General features: G+C 45.7%; 1 protein-coding gene across 7 annotated transcripts in view; it reads left to right on the top strand.

Annotated features, from left to right (window-relative positions):
* Positions 1–23,786, top strand: part of LOC138569804 (protein adenylyltransferase SelO-like) — a 1,380,025-nt gene that overhangs the window by 1,249,064 nt on the left and 107,175 nt on the right. For all 7 annotated transcript variants that reach the window (XM_069648140.1, XM_069648139.1, XM_069648135.1 and 4 more), the window contains one exon: positions 13,068–13,111. In XM_069648140.1, the coding sequence (XP_069504241.1) occupies positions 13,068–13,111 (44 nt within the window). The remainder of the gene's footprint in view (positions 1–13,067; positions 13,112–23,786) is intronic.

Here is a 23,786-nt window from a genome sequence, read left to right on the forward strand (position 1 = left end):
AACGCGGGAGGAAGGCCCGTTGGGATAGCAGCGCAGTGGGTTGGAGAGGACCAAGGACAGTGGAACGGAGAGGAACAGCCATGCCAAGGATCGCAGTGGGAGAACAGGCCGGCCCAAGGAAGAGGTGGGTACCGCGGGCAGAGGGGAGGATACGGAGGAATGGGAAACAGAGGGTATGGTGGGAAAGGACCAAGGGGAGGACAACAGGGGTCGTGTTGGAATTGTGGAAGATGGGGACATTATTCACGAGATTGTAGAATGCGACCATCAGGGTATTTTCAAGGGCAGCAACCACAGCCCGTGAACAATGAACAGGGGTGGGGCTGCCCACACCCAGGTAGCCCTTGTGGAGCTCCAATAGGGAGGGGGGACACCAGGATCAATACTGCTATGACCCCCAAACGCAACAGAGACAGCCAGCCCCACAACAACAGCAGCAGCAGCCACAACAGCAAAACGCACTACAGCCCATGGCGAGACAAAACCCAGTAGGGAACATAAACAATAACCCTTTTGCAGCAGCCGCAAACGGTTCCCCTGCACCATTCCGTGGCGTAACGGTCGTGGGTGACAACGTTTTTTCAGTGCCGGGTCAGCAAAGATACCAAGACTAGGACAGCCCACAGGGAGCACTTGCGTGTCCAGTCCTATCCACCACACAAAGTGCAAATGAGGAACCACTAGTGGCGGCAGAGATAGGAAACAAGCAGTTTATCTTTATGATAGACTCTGGAGCAGAAAAATCATGCCTCACAGAAGGGCGGTTTCAGCTCTCGGGAAGAAATTTGGAGACGCAGGGGTTCTCTGGGGCTATTTTAAAAGTTCCTTATACAAAAGATCTTGATGTAACAGTGGGGGGAAAAACAGTGCGTGCACCCTTATTGTATTACGAAGACGCGCCAATGAATTTGATGGGACGAGACTTGCTCAGTAAGTTAAACATGACCATAGCCTTTACTGAAAGAGGAATAGTGTGCTCAACGCCAGGAGTATGCCCGTACGAGCACTCTTGATAATAAGCATGATTACAAATGAAGTTGCAGTAAGAGGGATTGCCATTGACATGGACATGTTCGTCTATGGAATACAGGTATTAGCCTGAGTAGTGCCTGAAATAACACAAAAAGAGTGGAGAATACCATCCGACTTCATATTCCGCCCAATCACACCAACAGATGTAGTGCCAGGCTCAATTATGTCTATAGACATTGAGGCAGTTCAAGTTTCCAACAAACGCATTGTGGTCATAGGCCTGGACACGCAGGGACGCGAGTGGAGAAGTGTGCTATGCATAGAGCCAAACATAATGCTAAAAGATGTAACTGATGAAGAATTGTTTACTGATTACAAAGGGGATGGAGAAATAATAATGGAAATAAGCATACCATGTGACATTATGATCCAATACAGAGAAATACACAACCCACTCATGGCTAACATAGGCCCCACCGACAATATTTGAAGAAGACATGGCCAGGGTAGCACCTGAAATTTGGACTACAGGGCCACACGATGTGGGATTGTTGCACGAGGTAACTCCCATAAAGATAAAACTGAAACCAGGTGCCCTCCCACCCAGAGTGAAACAATACCCAATATCCAAAGAAGCAGAGGAAGGTATTAGAGAAACAGTGAATGCACTCCTAAGCCAAGGTATTTTAGTGCCATCAACTTCCCCATGCAACACAGCGATTTTTCCGATTAACAAAGCGAAAGGAGGGGCGTGGAGAATCGTCCAGGACCTCCACCCACTCAATGACGTCATCCAAAAAGAGTTCCCTTTAGTGCCTAACCCGGCATCAATATTGTGCAGTATACCAAAAGAGGCAACTTGCTACACTGTCATTGATCTGAAAAATGCCCTTTTCTCTGTGCCAGAGTCGCAGTACCTCACAGCTTTTACATTAGGAAACAACAGATATGAACATCGCAGACTCCCACAGGGGTATTGCGAGAGCCCAAGCATTTTTAACAGAGTACTACGAGAAGACATTGGCAACATAGATGTAGGGAGCTCCATTATACAGTACGTAGACGATTTACTCGTCTGCAACAAAACAGAAGAAGAGTGTAGAGAAGACTCGATAACACTGCTTAACGTATTGGCTGCCAAGGGATACAAGGTGGACAAAGGAAAGTTACAATACTGCCTTGCAGACGTTGTGTATCTTGGCCAGCAAATATCTAAAGATGGAAAAAGAATACTACCAGACAGAGCAGCGGCCATTCGACACAATATTTTACCAAAAACAGTGAAGGACATGCAGAAATTTCTTGGCATATGTAACTATTGCCGAGCATGGATCCTCGATTACGCAGCGTACACACGGCCAATGTTACAAGCACTGAAAGAAGCACAAAAGAACAGAGCCCCAATAAAATGGACACAGGAGACAATTGCTCAATTCTCTCGATTAAAAGACCTTATTTCAGACGCCCCAGTCCTTGCAAATCCAGATTATAAAAGGGAATTTTTCCTGTTTTCACACAGCAATTGAACATTAATGACAGCAGTATTGACACAAAAGACATCGCTAGGCCACAAACCATTAGCGTACTACAGTGGAATAATAGACCCAGTAATGCAGGGACATTTCGCTTGCAAACAAGCCCTCGCTGCAGCGGCCTTCGCCATTGAGAAAAGTGCCACAATCGTAATGGGATGTTCAGTGACGCTATATGCGGAACACTCGTTATTTGCTATCTTGGAAAGATCAAAATCTACTCTCACAACACAGAGAGCCCCTGCTTATGAAATAATAATATCAAGTCCAAATGTACATGTGGTCAGATGCAAGACAGTGAACCCAGCCACATTCATCACAGAGCCATGCACAACTGAGGATTTACAGGAACACGATTGTAGCACATATGAGGGCAAGGGTGATGACATTCCCAAAGCAAGAGAAAACGCCCTTACAGAAGGAGAAATGTATTTCATAGACGGGCCAGCATCCATAAACTCAGAGACAGGAGAGAAACATGTGGGGATGGCGGTAGAGCACATGGAAGAAGACACATACGAAGTGATTGTTCAAAAACGCCTCCCCTCACACTACTCTGCACAAGCAGTCGAACTGACCGCACTAATCAGCGCGTTACACACAGCCAAAGATTGTGCCGTGACAATATATTCAGACTCAGTTTATGTCACCACCACAGTTCACTCAGGGCTATCACGGTGGCGAAGGAGAGGGTTCAGAAGAGCAGACGGGTCCCCCGTACAACATGCCACATTGCTAAATGAACTAATAGAAGCTTTAGCAGAATCATCGGTAGTAGCGGTGGTTAAATGCCAAGCCCATACCAATAACACAAACGCCGTCTCATTGGGGAACGCGGCAGCCGACCCAGCAGCGAAGGAAGCCTCGTACTTCAATAAGACACCAACATCAGAGTACATTGTAAAAACCACCACAGCAGAACAACCAGCAGAAGCATACAGTAATACGCCCATAGCACAATTGATAGAACTCCAGAGAATTTGCGTTTGTATTTATTGAGTTTTATGTAGCGCTTTTAACCAAAGTGCTTTACAGAGAACAATATGCATGAGACAGGCTTGGAGGTGGTGGGCTGCCTTGAGTAGAGCCAGGTGTATGGCTGTAATCCCAGTAAGGAGGATGTTCCCACATTAATCTGTTATATCATGGAGGCTTGAACCATTGTGTGGAAGTCATGCAGGGGGGATGAAGGGTTTGAAATGGCAGAGTGTTGAAATATGTAGCCATGTGGTTTGTGCCTTTTTGGCTATTGTGACAAATCCTTGGATGTCGTCCCTTCTCCCATGGGGAGAACCCTTCTCCTGTGGCCAGGCAATGTGGCCACAGTCTAATAATCCACCTGGGGGTGGGGCAACATGGGAGTATCACATGGGGAGGGAAAACCCTCACGGGATATGGGATGACACTCTAGGAGAGACACAGTATATTGCTAACACTGTCCCAGGCCCCTCACCCTCTTACTCTCTCTGGAATCCTGGAATCTCTCATACTTCTATATATGTGAGCAAAGTAGAACATGCAACCTCGCCTAAATAGTACTGAGGCGAAAAAAGTGTCCTGAAATGAAGAAGGTGTGCAGAGTGCAAAAGATCACCCGCAGAACCACAGTGAGCAGGCCAGTCTATTCAATCTAGCCGAAACCCGGCTATGAAATAAAAAGGAAAGATGGAGCAGTCGTCCCTGGAGGAGCGACGAGGAAAGGAGACAGGAAGAAAGCCTGGATGCCCAGGAAGAAGCCAAGAACTTCGGAGCTGGTCCTGAGACAGAGGAAGGGATGGTAGGCTGGTGGACGCAGGCGACCGGCGGTCCTGATGCTTGGGAAGCGCAACGGCTTCCAGAAGAACGGTTGGAGCTGTGAAGTTGCCACAGATCAAACAAAGCCTCCACAAGCACCATGAGTCCCGCAGCTGATGGAGGAAACTGGGAGAAGGCAGATGCTTTCGCAAACCATGAAAACAGGTACGCGGAGGGGCCGAAAGACACTGGCAACCAGTGAAGATGGTGGCAAGCAGAGAAGGGGGAGAAATACCGGAACCTAGGGTCTGGAACCTTGAAAGTAATATTGAAGAAACATGCACACCTATGATAATATATGGTAGTGCTTGGTAGGAGAGTAAACTAAGCCTACCTAGAAGGAGAAGTACCAAAGACGGGCGAGTCTGGCACCTCGCACCCATAACAGAAATACATCAGTTGCTCATCCTCATAGTCCAAAGTACCTAGGAGAAAGGTAAACCAGGTTGACTGTGTAATAGGTAGTACTTGGCAGGAGAGTATACCAAGTCTACCTAGAAAGTCAACTGTGGAAACTGGGCTAGTCTGGGACTCCTACCCATATAGAAGTACAATTGTTGCTCATCTTCATAGTTACAGTACCGGGGAGAAGAGTGAACCCGGTTGGCTGTGGAAAGGAAGAGAAACCTGGGGAAGGGAGACAGCCCCTGGGATTCGTGAACATTGTGGCAAAGCTAAGAGAAAGGAGACATTGGGCCTCATTATAAGTTGGCAGGTATGCAATATAAGTGCCAGTAATGCAGTTTACCAGCACTTTTACTGGTCCTGCAAAGTATGAGTTTGCCTGAACACAGTTGCCAGAATTACCAGCGCCAATATCACCGCATCCGGAATTACTGGTGCCGGTAATACTGGCAACCAAAATACCGGCAACGCTGCAAACCTGCGCTGGTAATACCAGTACAATGGTATTACCGGCATATCACGAGTTTGGATTTGCCAGTAATACCGGTAAAACCAAGGTAGAGATAGCAGCACTTCAGAGCAGCCAGTAAATGGATACAGGTGAAGGAAATAAGGCCACAGGTGCACCCAATCCACCCAAGTACACCCTGTGCACACAGGAAGAGTACAAAAGGGCCACACCTACCCCAAAAACACTAAGCAACACAATCATGATGCCACTAATTGCTGCAAACCTGGTGCTGGAGGTGCTACATGCCAATCTACAACTGCAGGGGCTGGAGGACCAGCAGAGGCAACAGGAGGCCAGCAAGAGGAGGAGTAGAATGCGAATGAGGATGATGGGGATGCAGGTGGAGAGGCGGAGGTGTGCAATGATCCCATGCACAAGGGCCACACCCTGGACCCTTACTGATAGGCAGATAATAACCCTGTACCGCCTAAACAGGGAGACCATACTTGACTTCCTGACCCAAAGTCAGGACGACATTGAGAGCAGGATCGGCATCAGGTCAGCCATACCACTGTTACTAAAGCTGCTGTCTGTCCCGCACTTCCTTCCCAATGGCACTTTCAGGCACTCTATGAGCCAGCTTCACAACATTTCATAGCCTGCCTTCTCCAGAGTGCTGTTGCAAGAGGCCCTCCTGCATCATGTGGGCCAGCAAATCGCCCTCCCCACCACCCAGGCACAGTTCAACACCACTAAGGCCCTCTTCTATGTAATTTCAGGTATGCTCAATGTGGTGGCAGCATTGGACTGCATGCATGTTGAGCTGGTGGCCCCCCACACCTCTCAGGAGGTCTACAGGAATCAGAAGCAGTTCCTTTCCCTGAATGTCCAGGTCACCTGTGATGCTGACCTTAACATCATGCACTGCTGTGCCTGATTCCCAGGATCAACCAACGATGTAATGGTCCTTTGAACAACATGCGTCCAGCCTACATGAAGCATCACAGATGACGAAAGACCTGGGTGTTGGGTGAATACATGTACAATAACATCTATCTAGCAGCATGAGTGACAGGCAAAGGGGAGGGCAACAATGTCACAAATGCATGTCCAGCGAGTAGCCTTCACATTCAGGACCTATCAGTGCACCCCTCAATTCACAGGCCACACCACACAGGAGTATCCCATGCCTGGAGATGTAGCAGTCACTGACCAGGCCATTTGAATCCCAACAGGACATTGTGAGAAACCTGAGGGTGTCCTCACATCTACACCCCTTGGATCTTCTATGCAGGTGGCCAGGGAAGGGCTATCACTTTTGCATCCCAACACTAGGGCTGAACGAGCTAGGCAGGATCACCTGGGTGGAGGGACCTTGGGGATTGGAAGTGGGATCTGCTTAGATGAGACACAATATTCCACATTTTCCTTTCAGGTAGGAACCCCTGTCCCAGAGGTGGTTGTCGGATATTGTTCACCATGTCCCATTGTCCCTGAGAAGAACAGGAGATGCTATCAATCCAGACGTACTAGAAAGAGGAGAAGGATTGGGAAAGGGGTATCTTTCTACGAGACACAGTATCCCCCTTATCCTAGTGACAATAACCCTCCCCCGACCTTTATGGGCTACTGTTGATCAGATCCCCTTTTATCCCCCATTGGGGTACCTGATCGTACTGAGATGAGGAAGAAACAACTGAGAGTAATGAACACCAGCTACTCTCACCATTTTGGTACTGGGATGAAGAAGATGACTAAAGAGGCACACCGATATACTGAACAGACATGTCCCACTAATAGTTTCAGCCAAAGTCAGGCAATTGAAACTAAGCATGCTCACCTGCTTAGGTGATGCTATCAAAGTCTCAGGAGAGAATAAAAGGAGCAGTAGCAGAAAGGAAGGCGAGCAAGTTGGGAGAGCAGCTGAGACACTAGAGTTGCCCAGGACCAGCCGATGTTGAACGAGACTCTGAGATGCCGAGAGTCTGCCGAGTGAGGCGGCGAGAGAAAGCATGGCCAGGGAGCCGTGTTTACAGGGAGCCAGAGAAGGGAGTCAGGAGGGGTGCTGTTTCCTTATGAAGTCATTAGGAAGAAATACCTGTTCCTCTGGACTGAGAAGGGAGCCCAGGAGTGTTTCAGGGGCTGCTGGTGAGGCCCTGACCTCAGAGGGAAAAGACGCTTCAACAGAATCCAGCTGAAAGCCAAGAACACAACCAGTGAGTTTCAGATAATGGTAAACCCGGTATGTGAAAGGCGCGGGTGAGTACAATGTAGCTAAATAATTGCACGTGAGGAAATATACGTTTACAATCCTTGAACAATGCTAAAGAATGAATAATGATGAAATGGGAAGTTAAGGAATACTAAGTATTAGAGTGGTTGCGTATCAAGAGATACATTCTCGAATGCCTTTGTATGAAAAAATAAAGTCTTTTACAAAAAGGGTAGCCATGTGAAGCTGCAAACTGTGAGCAAAACAGCAGATAACAAAAGGGGAGCCACGCAAGAGATGAAGTATGAGCAAACTGCTAATATTGAATACCGAACTGAATGAAAATAAGCAATCTGCCAATATTGAATCCCGAACTGAATACAAATAAGCACTCTGATAATATTGAATACCGAATTGAATGGAAATAAGCAAACTGCTAATATTGAATACCGAACTAAATTAAACAGCATACTGCTAATATTGAAGATTGAACTGAATGAAACAGCAAGACTGCTAACCTTGAATACTAAATGATTTATTGAAAATTGAACTACACAAAGCGAACTCCTATATGTTGAACAATGAACTGCTGGAAGAGAATTCAAGGCTCCTAGTTACGTGACCTTTAATGGGTGGACTGTGCGGTCTGCCAACTAGGCCAAGACCAGAGAACCGCTATATGCTAAAAGGGAAACCTGCGATTGTGTCAAAAGGAGAACTACCCTTGATGCATTTGAGACTTAGGGAAGGGAACCTTGAGCTGTTAATAGTTGTTGAAACTCAGTTTAATGAAAAAAACTTCAAGATACTTGTAACATCTTTTGATATTGAACTTGGGGAAGGGAATCCTGACACTTGCTGCCCTGGAATTATATTGAACTTGGGGATGGGCATCCTGACACTTAAAAAGGTGTGGAACTTTATGCCTTTGAATCCAAAAGAAGATAATGTGAACACTTTGCTGAACTTGTTGATATTTGGGGAAAAGAGGCTGAAGAGTAAGCCTGAGCTGGAAATAGCTCGGAACTTTACTTTTGGAACTCTGTTTAGTTTATGGTTGACATCTCTTCACATTGTTTTGTCTTAGCTGTCCGGGCAAGCATAGGTTTTGGACACAGACAGACGTTTCATTTGAACTTACTGACACAGACTATCCTTAGTTTCTTTAGGTAGGGAAGTCCCACCTTAGCATAGGGCAAGTTAGGCTTTACACCATCCTGACCTTTTCATTAATAAATATCTATGGTTACATATTGAATCTGTTGTCTGTGTCTCCTTCCATGAGGCCAACCTCACAAAATTCACACACAATACACTACAGGTAATAAAATGCAACACATAGCCATGAGCACTGCCATATGCATGCAAGGACTGTAACATGAACAATGAGACATGGGACATGCATGCACAGACTGACCATTGAGATTCCACCATCACAGGCAACACCACTGCTTAGCATCAACACTCACACCCCTGTTCTTACCCCTTGTAGGTGACTCTCGATACCCTCTGCTTCCATGGCTGAGGCCCCCTCTGAGGAATTCCCAGACGCTGCAAGAAGTGGCATACAACATGGCCCATTTGAGGATCAGGGTGACCATCGAGCAGGCCTTCGGGCTCTCAAAGGCACAGTTCAGATGCCTATACTGGTATGGGGGTGCACTCATGTATAGGCCAGAGAAGGGGGGCAGATAGCCCTGGCCTGTGCAATGTTGCACAACATCTGCATCCGGTGCAGCATACCCATAAATTGACCATCAGACCAATAAGATCTGCTTACAAACACTGACTTGTCACACCAAGATACAACAGGAAAAGAGCGGGAGGGGACAGCTTCCTCATCCATGCTCCAGCTCTCTGGAATGAACCCCCCGCCCACCTGCAAGATGAACCTTCCTACAACTTCCCAAAACTCACCTTTTTAACTGACACTCTTTCCCTCTCTCTCCCATGCCCCCACCTTTTTTTCTCCATATAACCAGCGCCTAGGTGCCCACGGGCTTTGCGCGCTTCCTAAATGTACAAATAAATACCTCTGCGCCCAGATCTGGACATTCCTCCACCAGAGTATGATGATGATACAGTGCTAGCCGGGCCCATGCATTTGAGGCCAGGGATGGGCACACGGCCAGCCAAAAACTGATAGAATTCGTTTTTTTTTTTAAATATCCCATCCACTCTGTACACTCCTTGCACCTTTGTAGTCATCATACACCATCACAATAAACACTTTTATTTTTAAAAGGCATGTCCAGTCAGTGATGCAGGTAACAACTATGTATTGACTTACAATGCAAATGTACACAAACCCTACATCCCCACTCCTCAAGCATCCCCCTCCTCAAAGACCCCTCCCCGTTCACTTTTGGACCTTCTTTGGCATGTGGCCCTTTGAAGACTCCATTGGAGCCTGGAGTCGCTGCAAGCGGCGCCTTAGTCTGCCATGCAGGGAGCTCTCTGCATGCACTCCAGGGTCAACTGGATGGCATGAGTCATGGCCTTGTCTATGGCAGAGGCAATCTCATTGCCCTCACGCACTCTTTGGGCAAGGGTGAGGAGAGTGGCAGTGGCATAGCCTCTAGACCGGGCACTCCTGCGGCTGGAGGCCTGCAGGTATTCACGCATGAGGCACCTTTTGTCCACTAGCTGCTGGCATGCAAGTCCGGTTAGCTCAGTGTGGCACTCCTCAATTGCTCGCAGGCATGCATCAAGTGAATGGATGCTGGGCTGTGACAGTGGAGGGGAGCTGTGTGGTATTATAGGGCTGAAACACAGTGTTGGGTAGTGGGTGGCGTCGTCCTCCTCGATGGCCTGGTGGCTGCTGTGCCCATGGTGGTGTGGTGAGCACAGGAGGGATGGGGGGCCACTGACCACAGATGTGGTGATAGTGGCAGTTGGATGTGGTGATGCTGGCGCATCTGGAGGTGGTGGTACGACCTTTGCAGTTTTTCCTGCACCTGCTGGCGCGTTGCTGTCAGAAGATGGTGTGCCGGTTGGGGAGGGATGAGCATGCTGTTAGTCTTCTGGGAGTCATTTCTACAGGCTTGGATTACACTCATGCCATATTGTGTGTGTCCTGCTCTTGGCATGCAGCTTCTTTGGTCTGTTTGCTCTGATGTTTGCTTCTACATGTGGATAATGGAAGTGCCCATTGATTGTTGGTCTTCCCAGGTAGCTTGTTGCTGTGTGTGCGGTGTACCTATGATTCCTGTCCTGTTCTCCCTTGGCACACAGGGCAGGACAAAGACTGATATGTTTTGGAAATGTCTCCTCTGTGAAAGATAGTGAGCTAAAGAATCTGGGTAAGGCTCTCGCAACCAGGACTCATGTCTGGCAGAGAGACTCCCAGGACCCCCCCCCTTGTTAATTTGCATAGTTTAAGTAGCTTTGGGTCTCACTCTACGTTACTAGGGGAATCCAGACGTGGACCCCTTGCTCACTATTCTTAGAGAGGCACAGCTCCACCCTACTGATGAGGTCCAACCAGACTAAAACACGTGTCTGGGGTTGCTGTTGGTACTCTTGTTCAGAGGAGAATTGCCTAGCATTTTGGTGCTGGACTGCCCCAGGGCAGGACAAAGACTGATATGTTTTGGAAATGTTTCCTCTGTGAAAGATAGTGAGCTAAATAATCTGGGCAAGGCTCTCGCAACCAGGACTCATGTCTGGCAGAGAGACTCCAAGGACACCCCCTTGTTAATTCCCATTATAATGATTACACAAGACTTGCCTTGCACATTGGGGATCACTTGCTGCTTTACATCGCAGATGTGCCACTGGTAGGGCTTGGTATTGTAATAAATGACACAGCTGAAGTATTTTAAGGGGTAATTGTGCAGACTGGTTGTGGTATGTCGTTGGTCTGATGGTATGGGTAGAGTTGCAGTGCAAATCTTTTCACTTCCTCCCATGTCTGCACCTGCTGGCGTAGCATATTGGACTGCATAGGTGTGGGTACCAAAGTTAGTCCCTGTTTTTCCTCTTCACCCCTTTTTCTGGGAGCGTATGCAAGTGTCCAGATTTGATTGGTGTTTATTCGATTTGAAGTACTGCCAACCATTTGATTTTCATTGTGGGGCAACAACATACAGGCTATGCCCTTCTGGGCATGATACCTGTTGCGTCCTAGATGCCACTTAATGATGTGTTGTAACTTTGGATCTGGCAATTTCTCAAAGAGACTGAATGGGAGTGGAGGGTGAGCTTCCATTACTACCACAGCCCCTGTCTCTTTTGTGGCATTCTCTTGCTCAATATCACTGCTTTCCAGCAACAACACCTATAATGCAACCACTGCACACACTCCTGCATGCCTAGCTGCAAACCTCTGTAGCGCAGGTGGGTCACGCTCCTCCAGGAGCAAGGCCATTGCTAGGCTCGAGACAAAACCTGCACACCAAGGAAAGAACAAGAAACAGCACAGACAGTGCATCTCCTAAGCTTGTCTTATTCTCAGGGATTCACTCCCCCTCAACTTATCAGATGGCAGTCTCTTCAGATCCTTGCATGTGTCAAACAATCTAAACAAAACCTACCTTAACTCTAACTTGGAGTCCCCATTCACTCAATACCTCTTCCTACCCAAATACACTAACCCCACTTCAGTTTATACACCCTTCCGTGAATGTCCTATGCCCGCCGCCATCAGAACTTTCAGGCCTCTCTCAAAGCTGCCTAGAACTGAAACGAACTGAAATCATGTTTGGCCCTTCATAGCCTATACGCTCGAACTCCTTAAAATGTTTGACTTTGTCGAAATACCCCAAAATGCGGGTGATTTGAGGTTCTGCGGAAGAGGTTTGTCGGGACTTACTCTTAATAACAATAGCATTAAGTATGAAACTCGCACAAAAATGAACTGGGAGCAATACATTCGCCCTGTGCCCCAGCTGAATTTTCTTTTGGCCTCTGGTAGGGAGTGTCTGAACACCTACCTGATGGAGAGGTGAGAAAAGGCTTTGAGGTCCTGGTTCAAGATGGCAGAGAGGTGTCTCGTCAGGTATTGTAGTCGGGACTGGACACAGTGGACTATGTGCTACGGGTAATGCAATGAGCACAGTGGCTATAGGGGCCCCTCCTCCCCAACATTCAAATGATGGAAAATGGGGCATGACGTGAATGGAAGGCATAAAAGCCTTACTCAATCCTTTCATTTACGCTGCGCCCCCATTGGAAATAGGCTCCTGTGGATTCATTCCTATGGAATATGCTTACTTTCTACTAAAAGCAAAAAAAGGAAAGCATCCACTGTAGATTGTAAATGCTGCCTGCCATGTGTAAAAGGATTACAAAAGGGAAGGCGAGTTCACGTGCAGTTAACAGCCCCCTTTTGACCTCTAGGTGCAAATGATGAAACCTGCGTGGAGGGGACCTGTTTGCTCATCAGTGCAAGCATACGCTTTCCCCTCTGCGCACTCTATGGGGACTTCAAAATTGGGCCCCATTGTCTTTTAGCAATTATAGTAAAATGACTTCATTAGAGAGACCAATGTATGTCGAAAGCTTATTATAGTGGGCCTATGAACGAGCCGATTGAGCCCTTCCAGATGATCAGTTTTGTGGTGCTAGGTGTGTTATGTGTCCACTACAGCAGATGTTTGTCAGTTGGGTCTCTGTACTGCTTAGTTTGCATTGTCGGTCTTCACTCCTTGTTCAGAGATTGCCACTCATTTCTTTTATTGTGTCTCTTGTTTCAATCAAGCTCCCCCGGAGATTCAGATACTGAAAGGAGGAGAAGAATGTCAGGTAAATTCATGGAAGCTGTGGTGATCTAAATTGTTCAATACTCCTCTTGCAAAATAACACTCTTTTTGCCAAAACAGTTCGAATGTCCGCAGACTATACCTTGGAGTTATCAGATGGAACTGCTTTTGCTAAATCGTATCATGACTCTGCCATAGAAAGAAGGTCATTAACCATCTGCAAAGGGCATTATGTGGCAGATGGACTGCAGACTTGATCGGTGCGTTTTGACAATCATCAGTTGACCTGGTGCTGAAATGTTTTTATTTATGTTCATGTAGTCTCACGAGAGAATGTCTGGGACACCATGCAGCCGGACATGTTTTTCAACATGCCATCAGTGTGCGATAGCAGACAGCTTGCTTATTCATGGTTGAGGTGGTAAAACGCGAGCATCCATCACATTGTTCATAATCGAGGCGCAGACTGCTCATAAACAGCAATCTGCTTCTGTTTACCCCCATGACTTAACACCATCAGGAGAAAGGACGTTCTGTAAGGCAGATAATTACTGAGTTCTGTGCACAATGGGTTTTTACACCACGTATAATGCTGAGTAGTATTGTGCTGAATCTAAACGCATCCTACCATATTAAGAGATCAACTTTATCTTTCTATAGTACAGGTTGGTTGTCTATCAGTATCTCAGTGAATTAATTTCACACCTCTGACATTGTTCTGCCTGAAGGCGACTGGTTTGAATCTGTGTATGGCTGACTCAGGTTTCCATCCCTTACAGGTTGATAAAGGAAGTAACAATGAATTAGGTAAACGCCCCTATTATTTCATTTCTTAGAAGCGAAAGGGATTTAGCAAGAAGCACTCTATAAAAGCTCTACTGATATTATTAACTGCATTCTCGTGCTATTAAGTGCACATCAGGGCCCATCGACTCTGACTTCCTTATGGAGCTTTCCCCATATCCACACGCTAGGAATACTTCTTCCAACTTGAGAGGCTGCTGGGGAACAGGGCTCTTGGATTCATAAGGTGGCAATATATAGAGATGGATATTCATATATAGAATGATTGTTAACACTAGTCCTGATTAACCACCTTTGCTTGTTTTATGCAGAATAGGCTCCACGAGTCACTAGAGTGTCAAACTATTCTGGGTGAATGCAAAATGCTGGCATTCTCGACCATACATAGCAACACCATTTCAGGTTGTGCCAAAGTAGTTTTTATAGAGCTTTTCTCTGAGTCGTGATGACTCATTCGGTAATCATTTCTTTATGTAACTTAACTATTCAACATATTCTTTTGGCTTTCAACTAATGCTTTTTTGAAATACACAAGGAGAGCCGTTTTCCGAAATGTGGTATTTGTATGGAGGGGACTTCTTTGTACCTTTTTGTTTTGCAAAACGTTTTCGCAAAAAGCATAACTGCCGCCTTCCATTTACGCACGGCGGACATCATTTGGAATACGACTGATTTTGTTAGGTACTAAAACAGTTGGATTGCTTAGGAATCCATTTGTTTGACGTCAGCATGAAAATGACATGCTGGCATAAAACCAAACAGTTTTGCAGATGGTGTGGAAATGCAAGGCTGAAACTTATATCCCGTTCTGTCCGCACTGCCCACCCACATTGTGCCTGCAAAAATAAAGTCCCCCTGAAGGCGTTAAGACAGGCATAACACATTTGCACCTTTTTTTGATGCATCAGAGACTGGAAAATATGCCTCATAGGGGCTAATAACAGTTTTGCCGGTGCAATAAAAGTGCTGGTAAAACTGATGGTAATTCCGGCACTGGCACTTTTACAGCACCGTCATAACACAAGTTTTCCGGTGGAGGCAAGATGGGGGCAAAGCAGCTGGAGGTAAATTTTGCCCCCACTGGCAAAAACATGCCGAAACTGCCGGCACTGGTAATTCCGGCAATCCCCTCCACGGAGTCCTTTAGGACTCCATACAATGGGGATTTACCAGCATTTCTGCCACTTGGAATATGACGGTAATTCCGGCGATACCCCCAAAACTGTAATTCACCCATGCACATTCTATAACATTCACTCACACGTGCAGTGGACAGAGAGCATTCACACTGCATTCTCCACACGTGCACTCAGAACATTCCCACACACTGCATTCTCATTCACACGGCACCTGCACTCACACACATATATATATATATAAATACACCATTCACATGCATGCACGCATATATACATAGAAACACAATATACATACACAAAGACATGCATGCACACATAATAAACACATACAAACATACCCCCACACTTGTGCAGTCTGAATGACACAAGACCTAGTAAGAGTAAAAGTTGTTTTGTCCTCACTTTGTTTCCCCCTCCTTGTCTTGTTGAGGCCAGAGGCGCATTATAAATGCCATATCATATCATATCATATCATACACAAATATAAAATAGACTTTCTTACCTGTTTCCCATCTGACTAAATGCTTCGTCTCCACAAAGACAGGAATGAGAAAGAGTTTCCTAGTTCCTGTCTGATTGGCGCTAGGGAAACAAAGGCAGCACACCCCCATCCCACGCTTCCAGCCAGCGACCACTGCAGTTGGCCCCATCCCTAACTTTAGTCAGAGTGAGGGCTAAGGCGGGCCATCTCCTGGACATTGCGCCCAATGATTTTCCAGTGTTGTGTGTGCGTTTGTACAGATCTCTTTTGAATGTGACTGGACTTGCCTTTTGATAGATACAGGGAGTGGTTAGGAAAGATGGATTAGTAACTCACAGGTTTAGATGTGGTGATGATTGCAAAGGTCTGAATGCTTCACAGGGTTGGTAGCCACATTTACTGATTCTGGTGTGTCATCTCCATCCTAACATGTGTGTGTGTGTGCTTGTGAGGTGGTGGACCAGAGCATCAGAAGGAAGCCAGTCCAACAGCCTTCAAACTGTACATGCTCCCCAAATAAAATATTTCTAACCAGTATCCAGCTTCACTTCCTATTTCAAATTGATGATCTCATCTGTGCCATTGGTGCCACTTAGTATTTTGGGTTCTAGATGTTTCTTCCTGTACTCCTTCAAGGTTATAGTCATGTGCTGAGAGATTCATGGAGATGATCTTTTCTGACATTAGATTTTTGAGATGTGATGCATTTCTTGTAATCTCCACAGGGCCCTTGCGAGCTGGGGTCATGGTGCATTCTTGGCAACCACTAAGGGTGTCACCATTTCAAATGGCAGCTGGGTGTGCTGACAAACCTCTTTTTTTAAAAAAAACCTGGTTTCCCACCACCACTGCTAGTTCTTTGGGCCATTTCTGGGAACTCTCCTTGATGTTGGAACACGGGCAGCATTCCTGTACTGCTTCATCATCCGTATTTGTTGGGCTTCAGGAGAGATGCAGTGGCGTGGTGTCAGGGATCTCCTTACTGCACTGCTAGAACTATAGGGAACATGTGGTGGAAGGTGACCATGCTTTGGGAAGATTATTTCCTTAATGTATTGTGCAGTGTGTTGGGGTTAGAAATGAGAGGCGGACACAAAAGTGGTAAGGGTCTCCACATCAGACATCTTTATTAAAAGAAAAGGGTTTGATAAAGGCCTCTCTGTCTCTATCCTGAAGAGTTTCCCTACCTAGGAAACTTTAACTAAAGATCAGTCTGTTTCCTGTTGTCAAAATTAAGTAAGCTTTCCTTGTGTCCAAAATGTATCTGACCCTCACACTAGAAATAAAATAATTAAGAAGTGCAAGGTACATTGTCTCTGATCTAGGTTTAGCCAAAAAAGTGTTCAAATGTAAAACAAATGGATATATCCAACAAAATGATTCCCTCCAAGCATTCGTCCTTGGATCCAAAGGATGGTTCTCTTCCCCTGGATTATTCTCAGAAAGGATGGTGAAAGTATCTTTTCCGAAGAATGTTCTCTTAAGAATAGTAGGAATATTTTAGGTAGGATGGCGAAGGTGTCTTTTCCAAATAATGTTCTCTTTTGTACAACAAATACTCCAAAGATGGCAAAAGTGTCTTTGCCACATAACAAACACTTCAAGGATGGCAAAAGCGTCTTTTCCAAACAATGTGCCCTTAAGGATGGTACGAGTGTCTTTTCCATACAAAAACTTCTCAAAGTTGGCAACAGTGTCTCTTTTATACAGCAAAAACTTCAAGGATAGCAAAAGGTGGCTTGTATGTAAAAGCTTCTCAAGGTTGGCAAAACTCTCTATTTTATACAACAAATACTTCAATGATGACTTCTTGGTATACTCCCCTGCCAGGAATCCTTCAGCAGATTTTTTATATGCCTTTGAATACTTTCTTGCAAGGTATCTATTCACAATGTCTTTATCTTTTCCTTTACTGTACTTTACAAGGATTACCTGATGTACACCCCTTCCAGGTATCCCCCTCTGGGTCTTGTAGATCCCCTGGTATATTCTCCTACTAGGTATCTCTCCCCCAAATGCTCACTGCATGATGTATATTATTTACCAGGACTTCTTCCAATATTCTCTCAATCTTTCAGTATAGCACAGTTGTACTCTTGCATTGTCTATAATGTATTGGCTTTAGATAGTGTTTGTTCCAATTTCCCAAAGATTGACATTTTATATATGGAGATTTGCTCAAGTTAACTTCTTCACCAATGTTCATTCGTTTGTGGCAATATTAGTTTCAATTTATCCCATATTGGCATCTGAGATATGGAGACTTTTACAAATTCTGGGTTTTAACTTCTTCATTAACATTTATCTGCTTATAATAATCTTTGCCCCAACTTTCCCCATCTTGACATTTGAGGCATGAGGATTTGTCCAAATTCAGTCTTTCTGCTTTACTTGGACAGCATGTGTAAAATGAACTTTCAATTTTCTCTGTGCCTGTCGGCACACCCCGGGGTTCCCACTATCACTTGGCCAACTCACCATTGTTTTCCAACCCGTGGGACACGGCTGTAGCTACGTCCTTACTCAGGAATTACTCCTCCCGCTTTGCAGACCTGCTTTCAGCTTCCCTACCGGCTCTGCGTTCAATCACAGATGAAGCTGTCGCTTTCCAGCACGACTGCTCTCTAGACAGCGTTGCCGCTGCTGCCGGCTCTGGTGTGGCTCTTCCCTGGTGCTTGCCACACTTCCCTAGGTCTCCCACCACTCCAGTAAGGAAGACTGACCTCAGCCTTCTGCGTCAAGGTTCGTTCCTGTGCGTCTGCCTTCACTTGCAGTTCTTCTTCCCGCTTCACATACTCTGCTCTCCAATGCCAACTTGAAAATGCCAGCCATTTTTAAATGCCCAGTGCAGATGATCTCCACTATAACAACTAGACTGCGTATTTGACTTGAGGTTTCTTTCAATCTGTATTAACTCCTTCTTCCTCATCCTCGTCTCAGGAATTGTGGGAGTTGTAGTCCATAGGATTGTTGTCAAGAACAAAAACATCAGAGTAAAAAGATGTTAAATGTGAATTTTGTGTATTTGAGGTGTGAATGTTATTCTGATCATAATGTCAATTATGAGGAGCTGAGGGGTTCTTAAGGTGTTATATTTCGAGGGATATGTGTAGTGACAACATGCCAGAAAGAATTTAGGAATTATAGGGTCTTCCTCTTTGGTAATGGAAGAATACTGTGTCCCTCCCAATGGGGTCATATCTCCCCAACAGCCATCTCCTCCGAAGTGATCCTCTCCAACAATACCACCCCCAGGGTCAGGATCAAGTTGCGGCTGCCATCCCACGGCCGCATAAAAGGAGATCTTTGGCTTGGGCTCAGTGATGACTCCACAGGATTCATCACAGCAGGCACTAGAAAACAGACCAACTCAAATGGAGTCTCATCTCAGAATTCTGAAGGAACTGGTCGTTGGGACAGGAACGAAAGTTAAAGGCATTGTAAACTGCCTTTCATCAAAGATTCTGTACATGAAAGTCCTGTGGCAGACAATTCTGCTTACACATTAGTATTTTTAGTTTCGTTTCTACTTAAGTTTATAATGTATAGTTAGGCATTTAGTCTTCAGCTGTGGCCAGAGAACCTGCTAGGGACATTGAGAGCAGAGATCTACAGTGAGAGTGTGCCTTTGTTTGTCACAGAGAAAGACAATACTATTTGTTACTGCGTAGCTTTGTAAGTCACACACCTCCGAGTGGCTTTAGAGTAACTTCCATTTTTTGTGTTGCTTTATTTGGAAGGTTTGCACAGGGAACAAGGACTTCTCAGTTTCCCTCATGGCGCAGGTCACTTGTGGTTGAGAGCTGCGGGTCGTTTCATTTGTCAGAGTGCGTGCGTGATCCAGGAAGAGGATTAGAGTGAAGGACCCATGAAAATGAAAAAACAGCGATTCCTCCAAATGAATAAGTGCTCCGGGACGAACAGTCAATGATGTTTTTGACAGGCTCATAACTTCTTAGCTAGAAGCTCTGTGGTTCAACGCAGGACTGAGCTGAAGTGTGCTAGTACACAACCTGGTCCATAAACTGGTCCCTCAGCATTGAAACTAGAAAGTGATGTAGAGACGGGTGATATTTTGTCCACAATTTCAAAATTACACGCCTAGATGGAAGGAAATTGCAATCCTTCGTCTGGTTTCTCTGGAAATTGTATAGGTAAACCTTGTTACCTACCTCATACTCTGTTTCATGGTCTTCAGATTGTAGTACAATTTAATTCCTTCAGCCAACTTCTCTAAGTTGCGCTGCACATAAGCAAAAGCATGCTGGAGGTGCTTCCTCAGGTTCTCAATGTACTCATGAATAGTGGACGTGTTAATCAGCATCTGCTCCTGTCTTCTATAGAGCAGATGCTAAGGTAACACCATTTTCCGTCCGGTCATAGGCTCAAATGGAAACATTTTAGTTGCAGGAGATGCTGTACCCGAATGGCCATCAGAACAAGAGGTAATCAAATGTCCCAACTGGGCCCAGAATAAGCCATAAACCTCTTTAGTATGCTTACAATTGGTTTATTGTATCTTTCAAACGCTCCGCTCGATGCCAGGTGGTAGGCAATGTAGAGTTTTTTCTTTGACCGTAGACTCTCCCACATCTTGGTCATCACTTCTCTGGTAATATGACTTCCTCGGTCCGACTCAATCCTTTACAGCAGGCTGAAACGAGGGAAGATGTGGTTGATCATTAGTGCAGCAGCTGTCTCTGCTTTGCAATTCAGGGCAAGAAGACATTCTACCCACTTTGTAAACAAGCATGTTACAGTCAAAATGCACTTGTTTCCTCTAGAGGAGCGAATCACTGGCCTGATGACATTGACTTGCAGATCTGACCCAAGGCAGTGCTATTGACCTTTTTTGTAGGGGAGCTCTGTGTGTGGGAGAATTTGGCTGAAATTACGCACACACAACTCACCCCTTTAGATAAGTGTTGAGGCCCTGGCCCATTTGTGGCCAGTATGCATCCTCACACAAGATTTCCAATGTCGTGTGAAAACCCTTATGACCGGCAGTGGCCGCGTCATGGGCGTGATTCAACATCAGGCTCCAAAATGTGGTTGGTATCACCGAACTGGACACATCCAGATAGGGATCTCCATACCAACAATCCATATTTGATTCAAAACATTTTGGAAAATCTCTTCAACACCAGGAAATCCTATTTACTGGTATAATCCAATTCTGTTAGAGGAAAGATCACAGAGCCTTCAAAGTGTCAATAGAATTTTCCAATAATAGGGTCCTCCTTTTGTGCAGTGATCCAATCTGCATTTGGGGCATCTTTCCTCTACTTTGCAGTTAAGAGTTCACTCTTGGCATAAGTTTGAGACCTGGTTAAAGCTGTGACTTAGATTTCACCCAGCATGGATTCCGTATCTATGAAATCCCCCTGCAGAGCTCTGGTTTTAGCCAGTTGGTCAGCCAGTTCCCAGTCTTATCTGGCCCCTCTATTTTGGAATGACCTTTTATCTTTTTCCAACATATGGCCCTCCCATTACAGGTCACCAGATCATCAACTGACTGGATTAGTTTCCCATGCTGTAAGGGTTTATTGTTAGCACAAAGCTTGAGTCGATTCAACCAGTTAATCAGGTGTTCCACAAAACCACCCTGACTTAATCAGAGTCTGTGATTATGACCAGTTCTTTGAGTTGGTGGTATACAGCAGTGAGTATGGCTTGATGTACAGCCATCAACTCTGCCACCTGACGTCTTTGGGGTCCAGTTTTGTAAACAGCAGAGGACTCTGCAGTATCATTCACCCAGGAATTCCCAGTGCCAGCCAATAGCTCTTTTCCCCCCTTATTACCAACACGGTTGGAGTCCCCATCCACATAAACTGTGGGTATCCCCTGGCAAGTGTCTTCTTCATAAACCTTGTGTGTGGAAGTTAGGTACGCCTCCATATTGTCTTTGGTCCTTAGGCATTCGTCCTCAAGACAGTTCTAAGTCAGCCAATCCTTGCACTAGATGAATCTTCTTGTGTTGTCCATATCTGACCTCCACAGGAAAGCCTTGCATGGACAGAATTGAGGAAGTCATTCTGGAATTACTAACATTTCCTGCCCGTATGTTGTCACTTCAATGAACTTTCGACTATAATTAGTGAGTCCAAGAAGGCTTCTCAATTCTCGTACAGTAGTAGGGTCTTTTAATTTTAATACAGATTCCACTTTATTCACATGAGGGTTAAGGCCCTCAGGGTTGATTTCGTGCCCTACGAAGTTCACTCGGGTCTTACACCACTGTGCCTTCTGAAAGGACAGTTTTGCTCCAGCTTTCTTCAACTGGGCCAGAATATCTGCAATATATTCTTTCACAGTTGAGCTCTTTATCAATACATCATCCACATAGGTCAGGTTTCCCCTTTGAGAATGCAAGAGAAGGAGGAGCTCATTTCCCAGGGGGATGTTCAAGAGATGGTAAAAAATCTGCTGAATCCCTCTATAGAAACCCAAAAGAGAATGGTCCCATAAGAGAAGGAGAAACTAGAAAGATACCATCTAATGACTTGCTTTTTCCCTTTTTGGAATTAAATTCCTTAAAGGAAATGTTCAGTTACCCTATTCCTTTGGGTGTTTAAAAATCTTTCATTGGAAAATGTATAGGTGACCCGGAACTTAAATTAGGAGGCAAGGAACAAGAACATACGTCTGTTAAGATCTCCTTGTGAAGCCCAGGTCCTAAAGAACCTCAAAGTATTAGAACCGGAAGCAATATGTGCCAATAGTATGTACACCCACTCCAAGGAAGTAACAACTGCCGGGAAACCAAAGAGGGCCGAGTACTTTCAAACCACCCATGCTTTTCTTGTTGGAAGGTTGGTCACCTCACAAGATAGTGCCCTCTAAACCAAAAGAAAGATGACCTTTTAACATCCAGGGAAGAATTATATGAAAATAGATCTTAGACCTTTTTATACCCCGGTGAGAAGACCACCTATAGTATTCCGGTCACATTAGAAGAAAGAACTATCTGGGCCCAGTTAGATACTGCAACCAAGGGGGCACCATAAGAACGGATGTACTTCCACAGGATTTGCAGGACCTTGGGAAAGAAAGAGTAGGTTGTGTACATGGCCATGTTAAGAGGCTCCCACAAACACAGATCCCCATCGCCATTTTAGGAGAAAAGTTATACTTAACCATGGCCGTAATTCCCAATTTACCAACTCAATTGGTTCTGGGAACAGAGTTACTCCAGTATGATCAATGGGATTTTACAGATAGCACAAATAAGATCAAAAGCTATTGAAATTGAATGTTTTTCTTCAAAGAAACTACAGTGCCTCAGGATTAAGAGAGACATGAGCGGTGAAGAAAACATTGTTTTTTTGGGAGAAATCCCAATACCTCAGCTGGAAGAAACCAGCCTAAAGGATATGCAGGGGGTCTTGGACCGTTTTCCAAATTACTCCACAGTGAAAACCCAGAGAGGTCAAGGGCAAGGTAATGGAGACTTCCTCTCCTGTTTCCTCGTGAAGCACCTTGGTCCAACCTGCATTTGGGAAGGGTATGTGAGAAACCTGAGGGTATTCTCACTCCTGCTCCCCTCGGATCCTGTATGCAGGTGGCCAGGGAAAGGCCATTGCTTTTGGATCCTAACCCTGGTGATGGACATGCAAGGGAGGATCATCTGGGTTGAGGGTCCTTGGGGATTGAGACTGGTGTGCCTTTAGGTGAGACATAGTATCCCCTTATCCTAAAGATAACCAACCTAACCCTTCCCCAACCTTTATGGGTTATTGCAGGTCAGCTCCCCTTCTTTTACCTTCTTGGGACACCTGACCGTACTAGAACGAGGAAGAGACAACGGAGAGTAATGAACACCATGCACTCTCACCACTCTAGTACTGAGATGAGGAAGAAGCAACTGAGAGTAATGAACACCACTCACTCTCAGAGGCACTGGGACTAAGATGATGCCTGCAAGGTATGTAGGTCAGGCATGTCCTCTTTATCAGAGTCAGGCAGCATTGAATAATGGAATACACCTGGATCCTGTTGAAGGGCCACAGGTGTATAAAAGGAGAAACCACGAAGTAGAGAGAGAGAGACCTGGGGAACTTGGGCAGAGATCAGCAGGAAACCCCGGGAGTCTGGAAGCAGCCATGGTGGGACCCAAGGTGGAGACGGGACGCCGGCCGACATCTCCAAGTCGAGGGAAGCCTCCTGTGTGAAGTGGGAGCAAACTGAGCTGCTCCGAGGCAAGAGCAAAGAGGACGTTGTGTCGCAGAGGTATTCAAGCTGCCTGTGCCACCCGAGCTCCTAGCCTCACGTGAGCAGGGCTTGCTGAACTC

The sequence above is a fragment of the Ambystoma mexicanum genome, chromosome 2q (genome assembly GCF_040938575.1).
Source record: "Ambystoma mexicanum isolate Mex_15411 chromosome 2q, UKY_AmexF1_1, whole genome shotgun sequence".
Lineage (NCBI taxonomy): Eukaryota > Metazoa > Chordata > Amphibia > Caudata > Ambystomatidae > Ambystoma > Ambystoma mexicanum.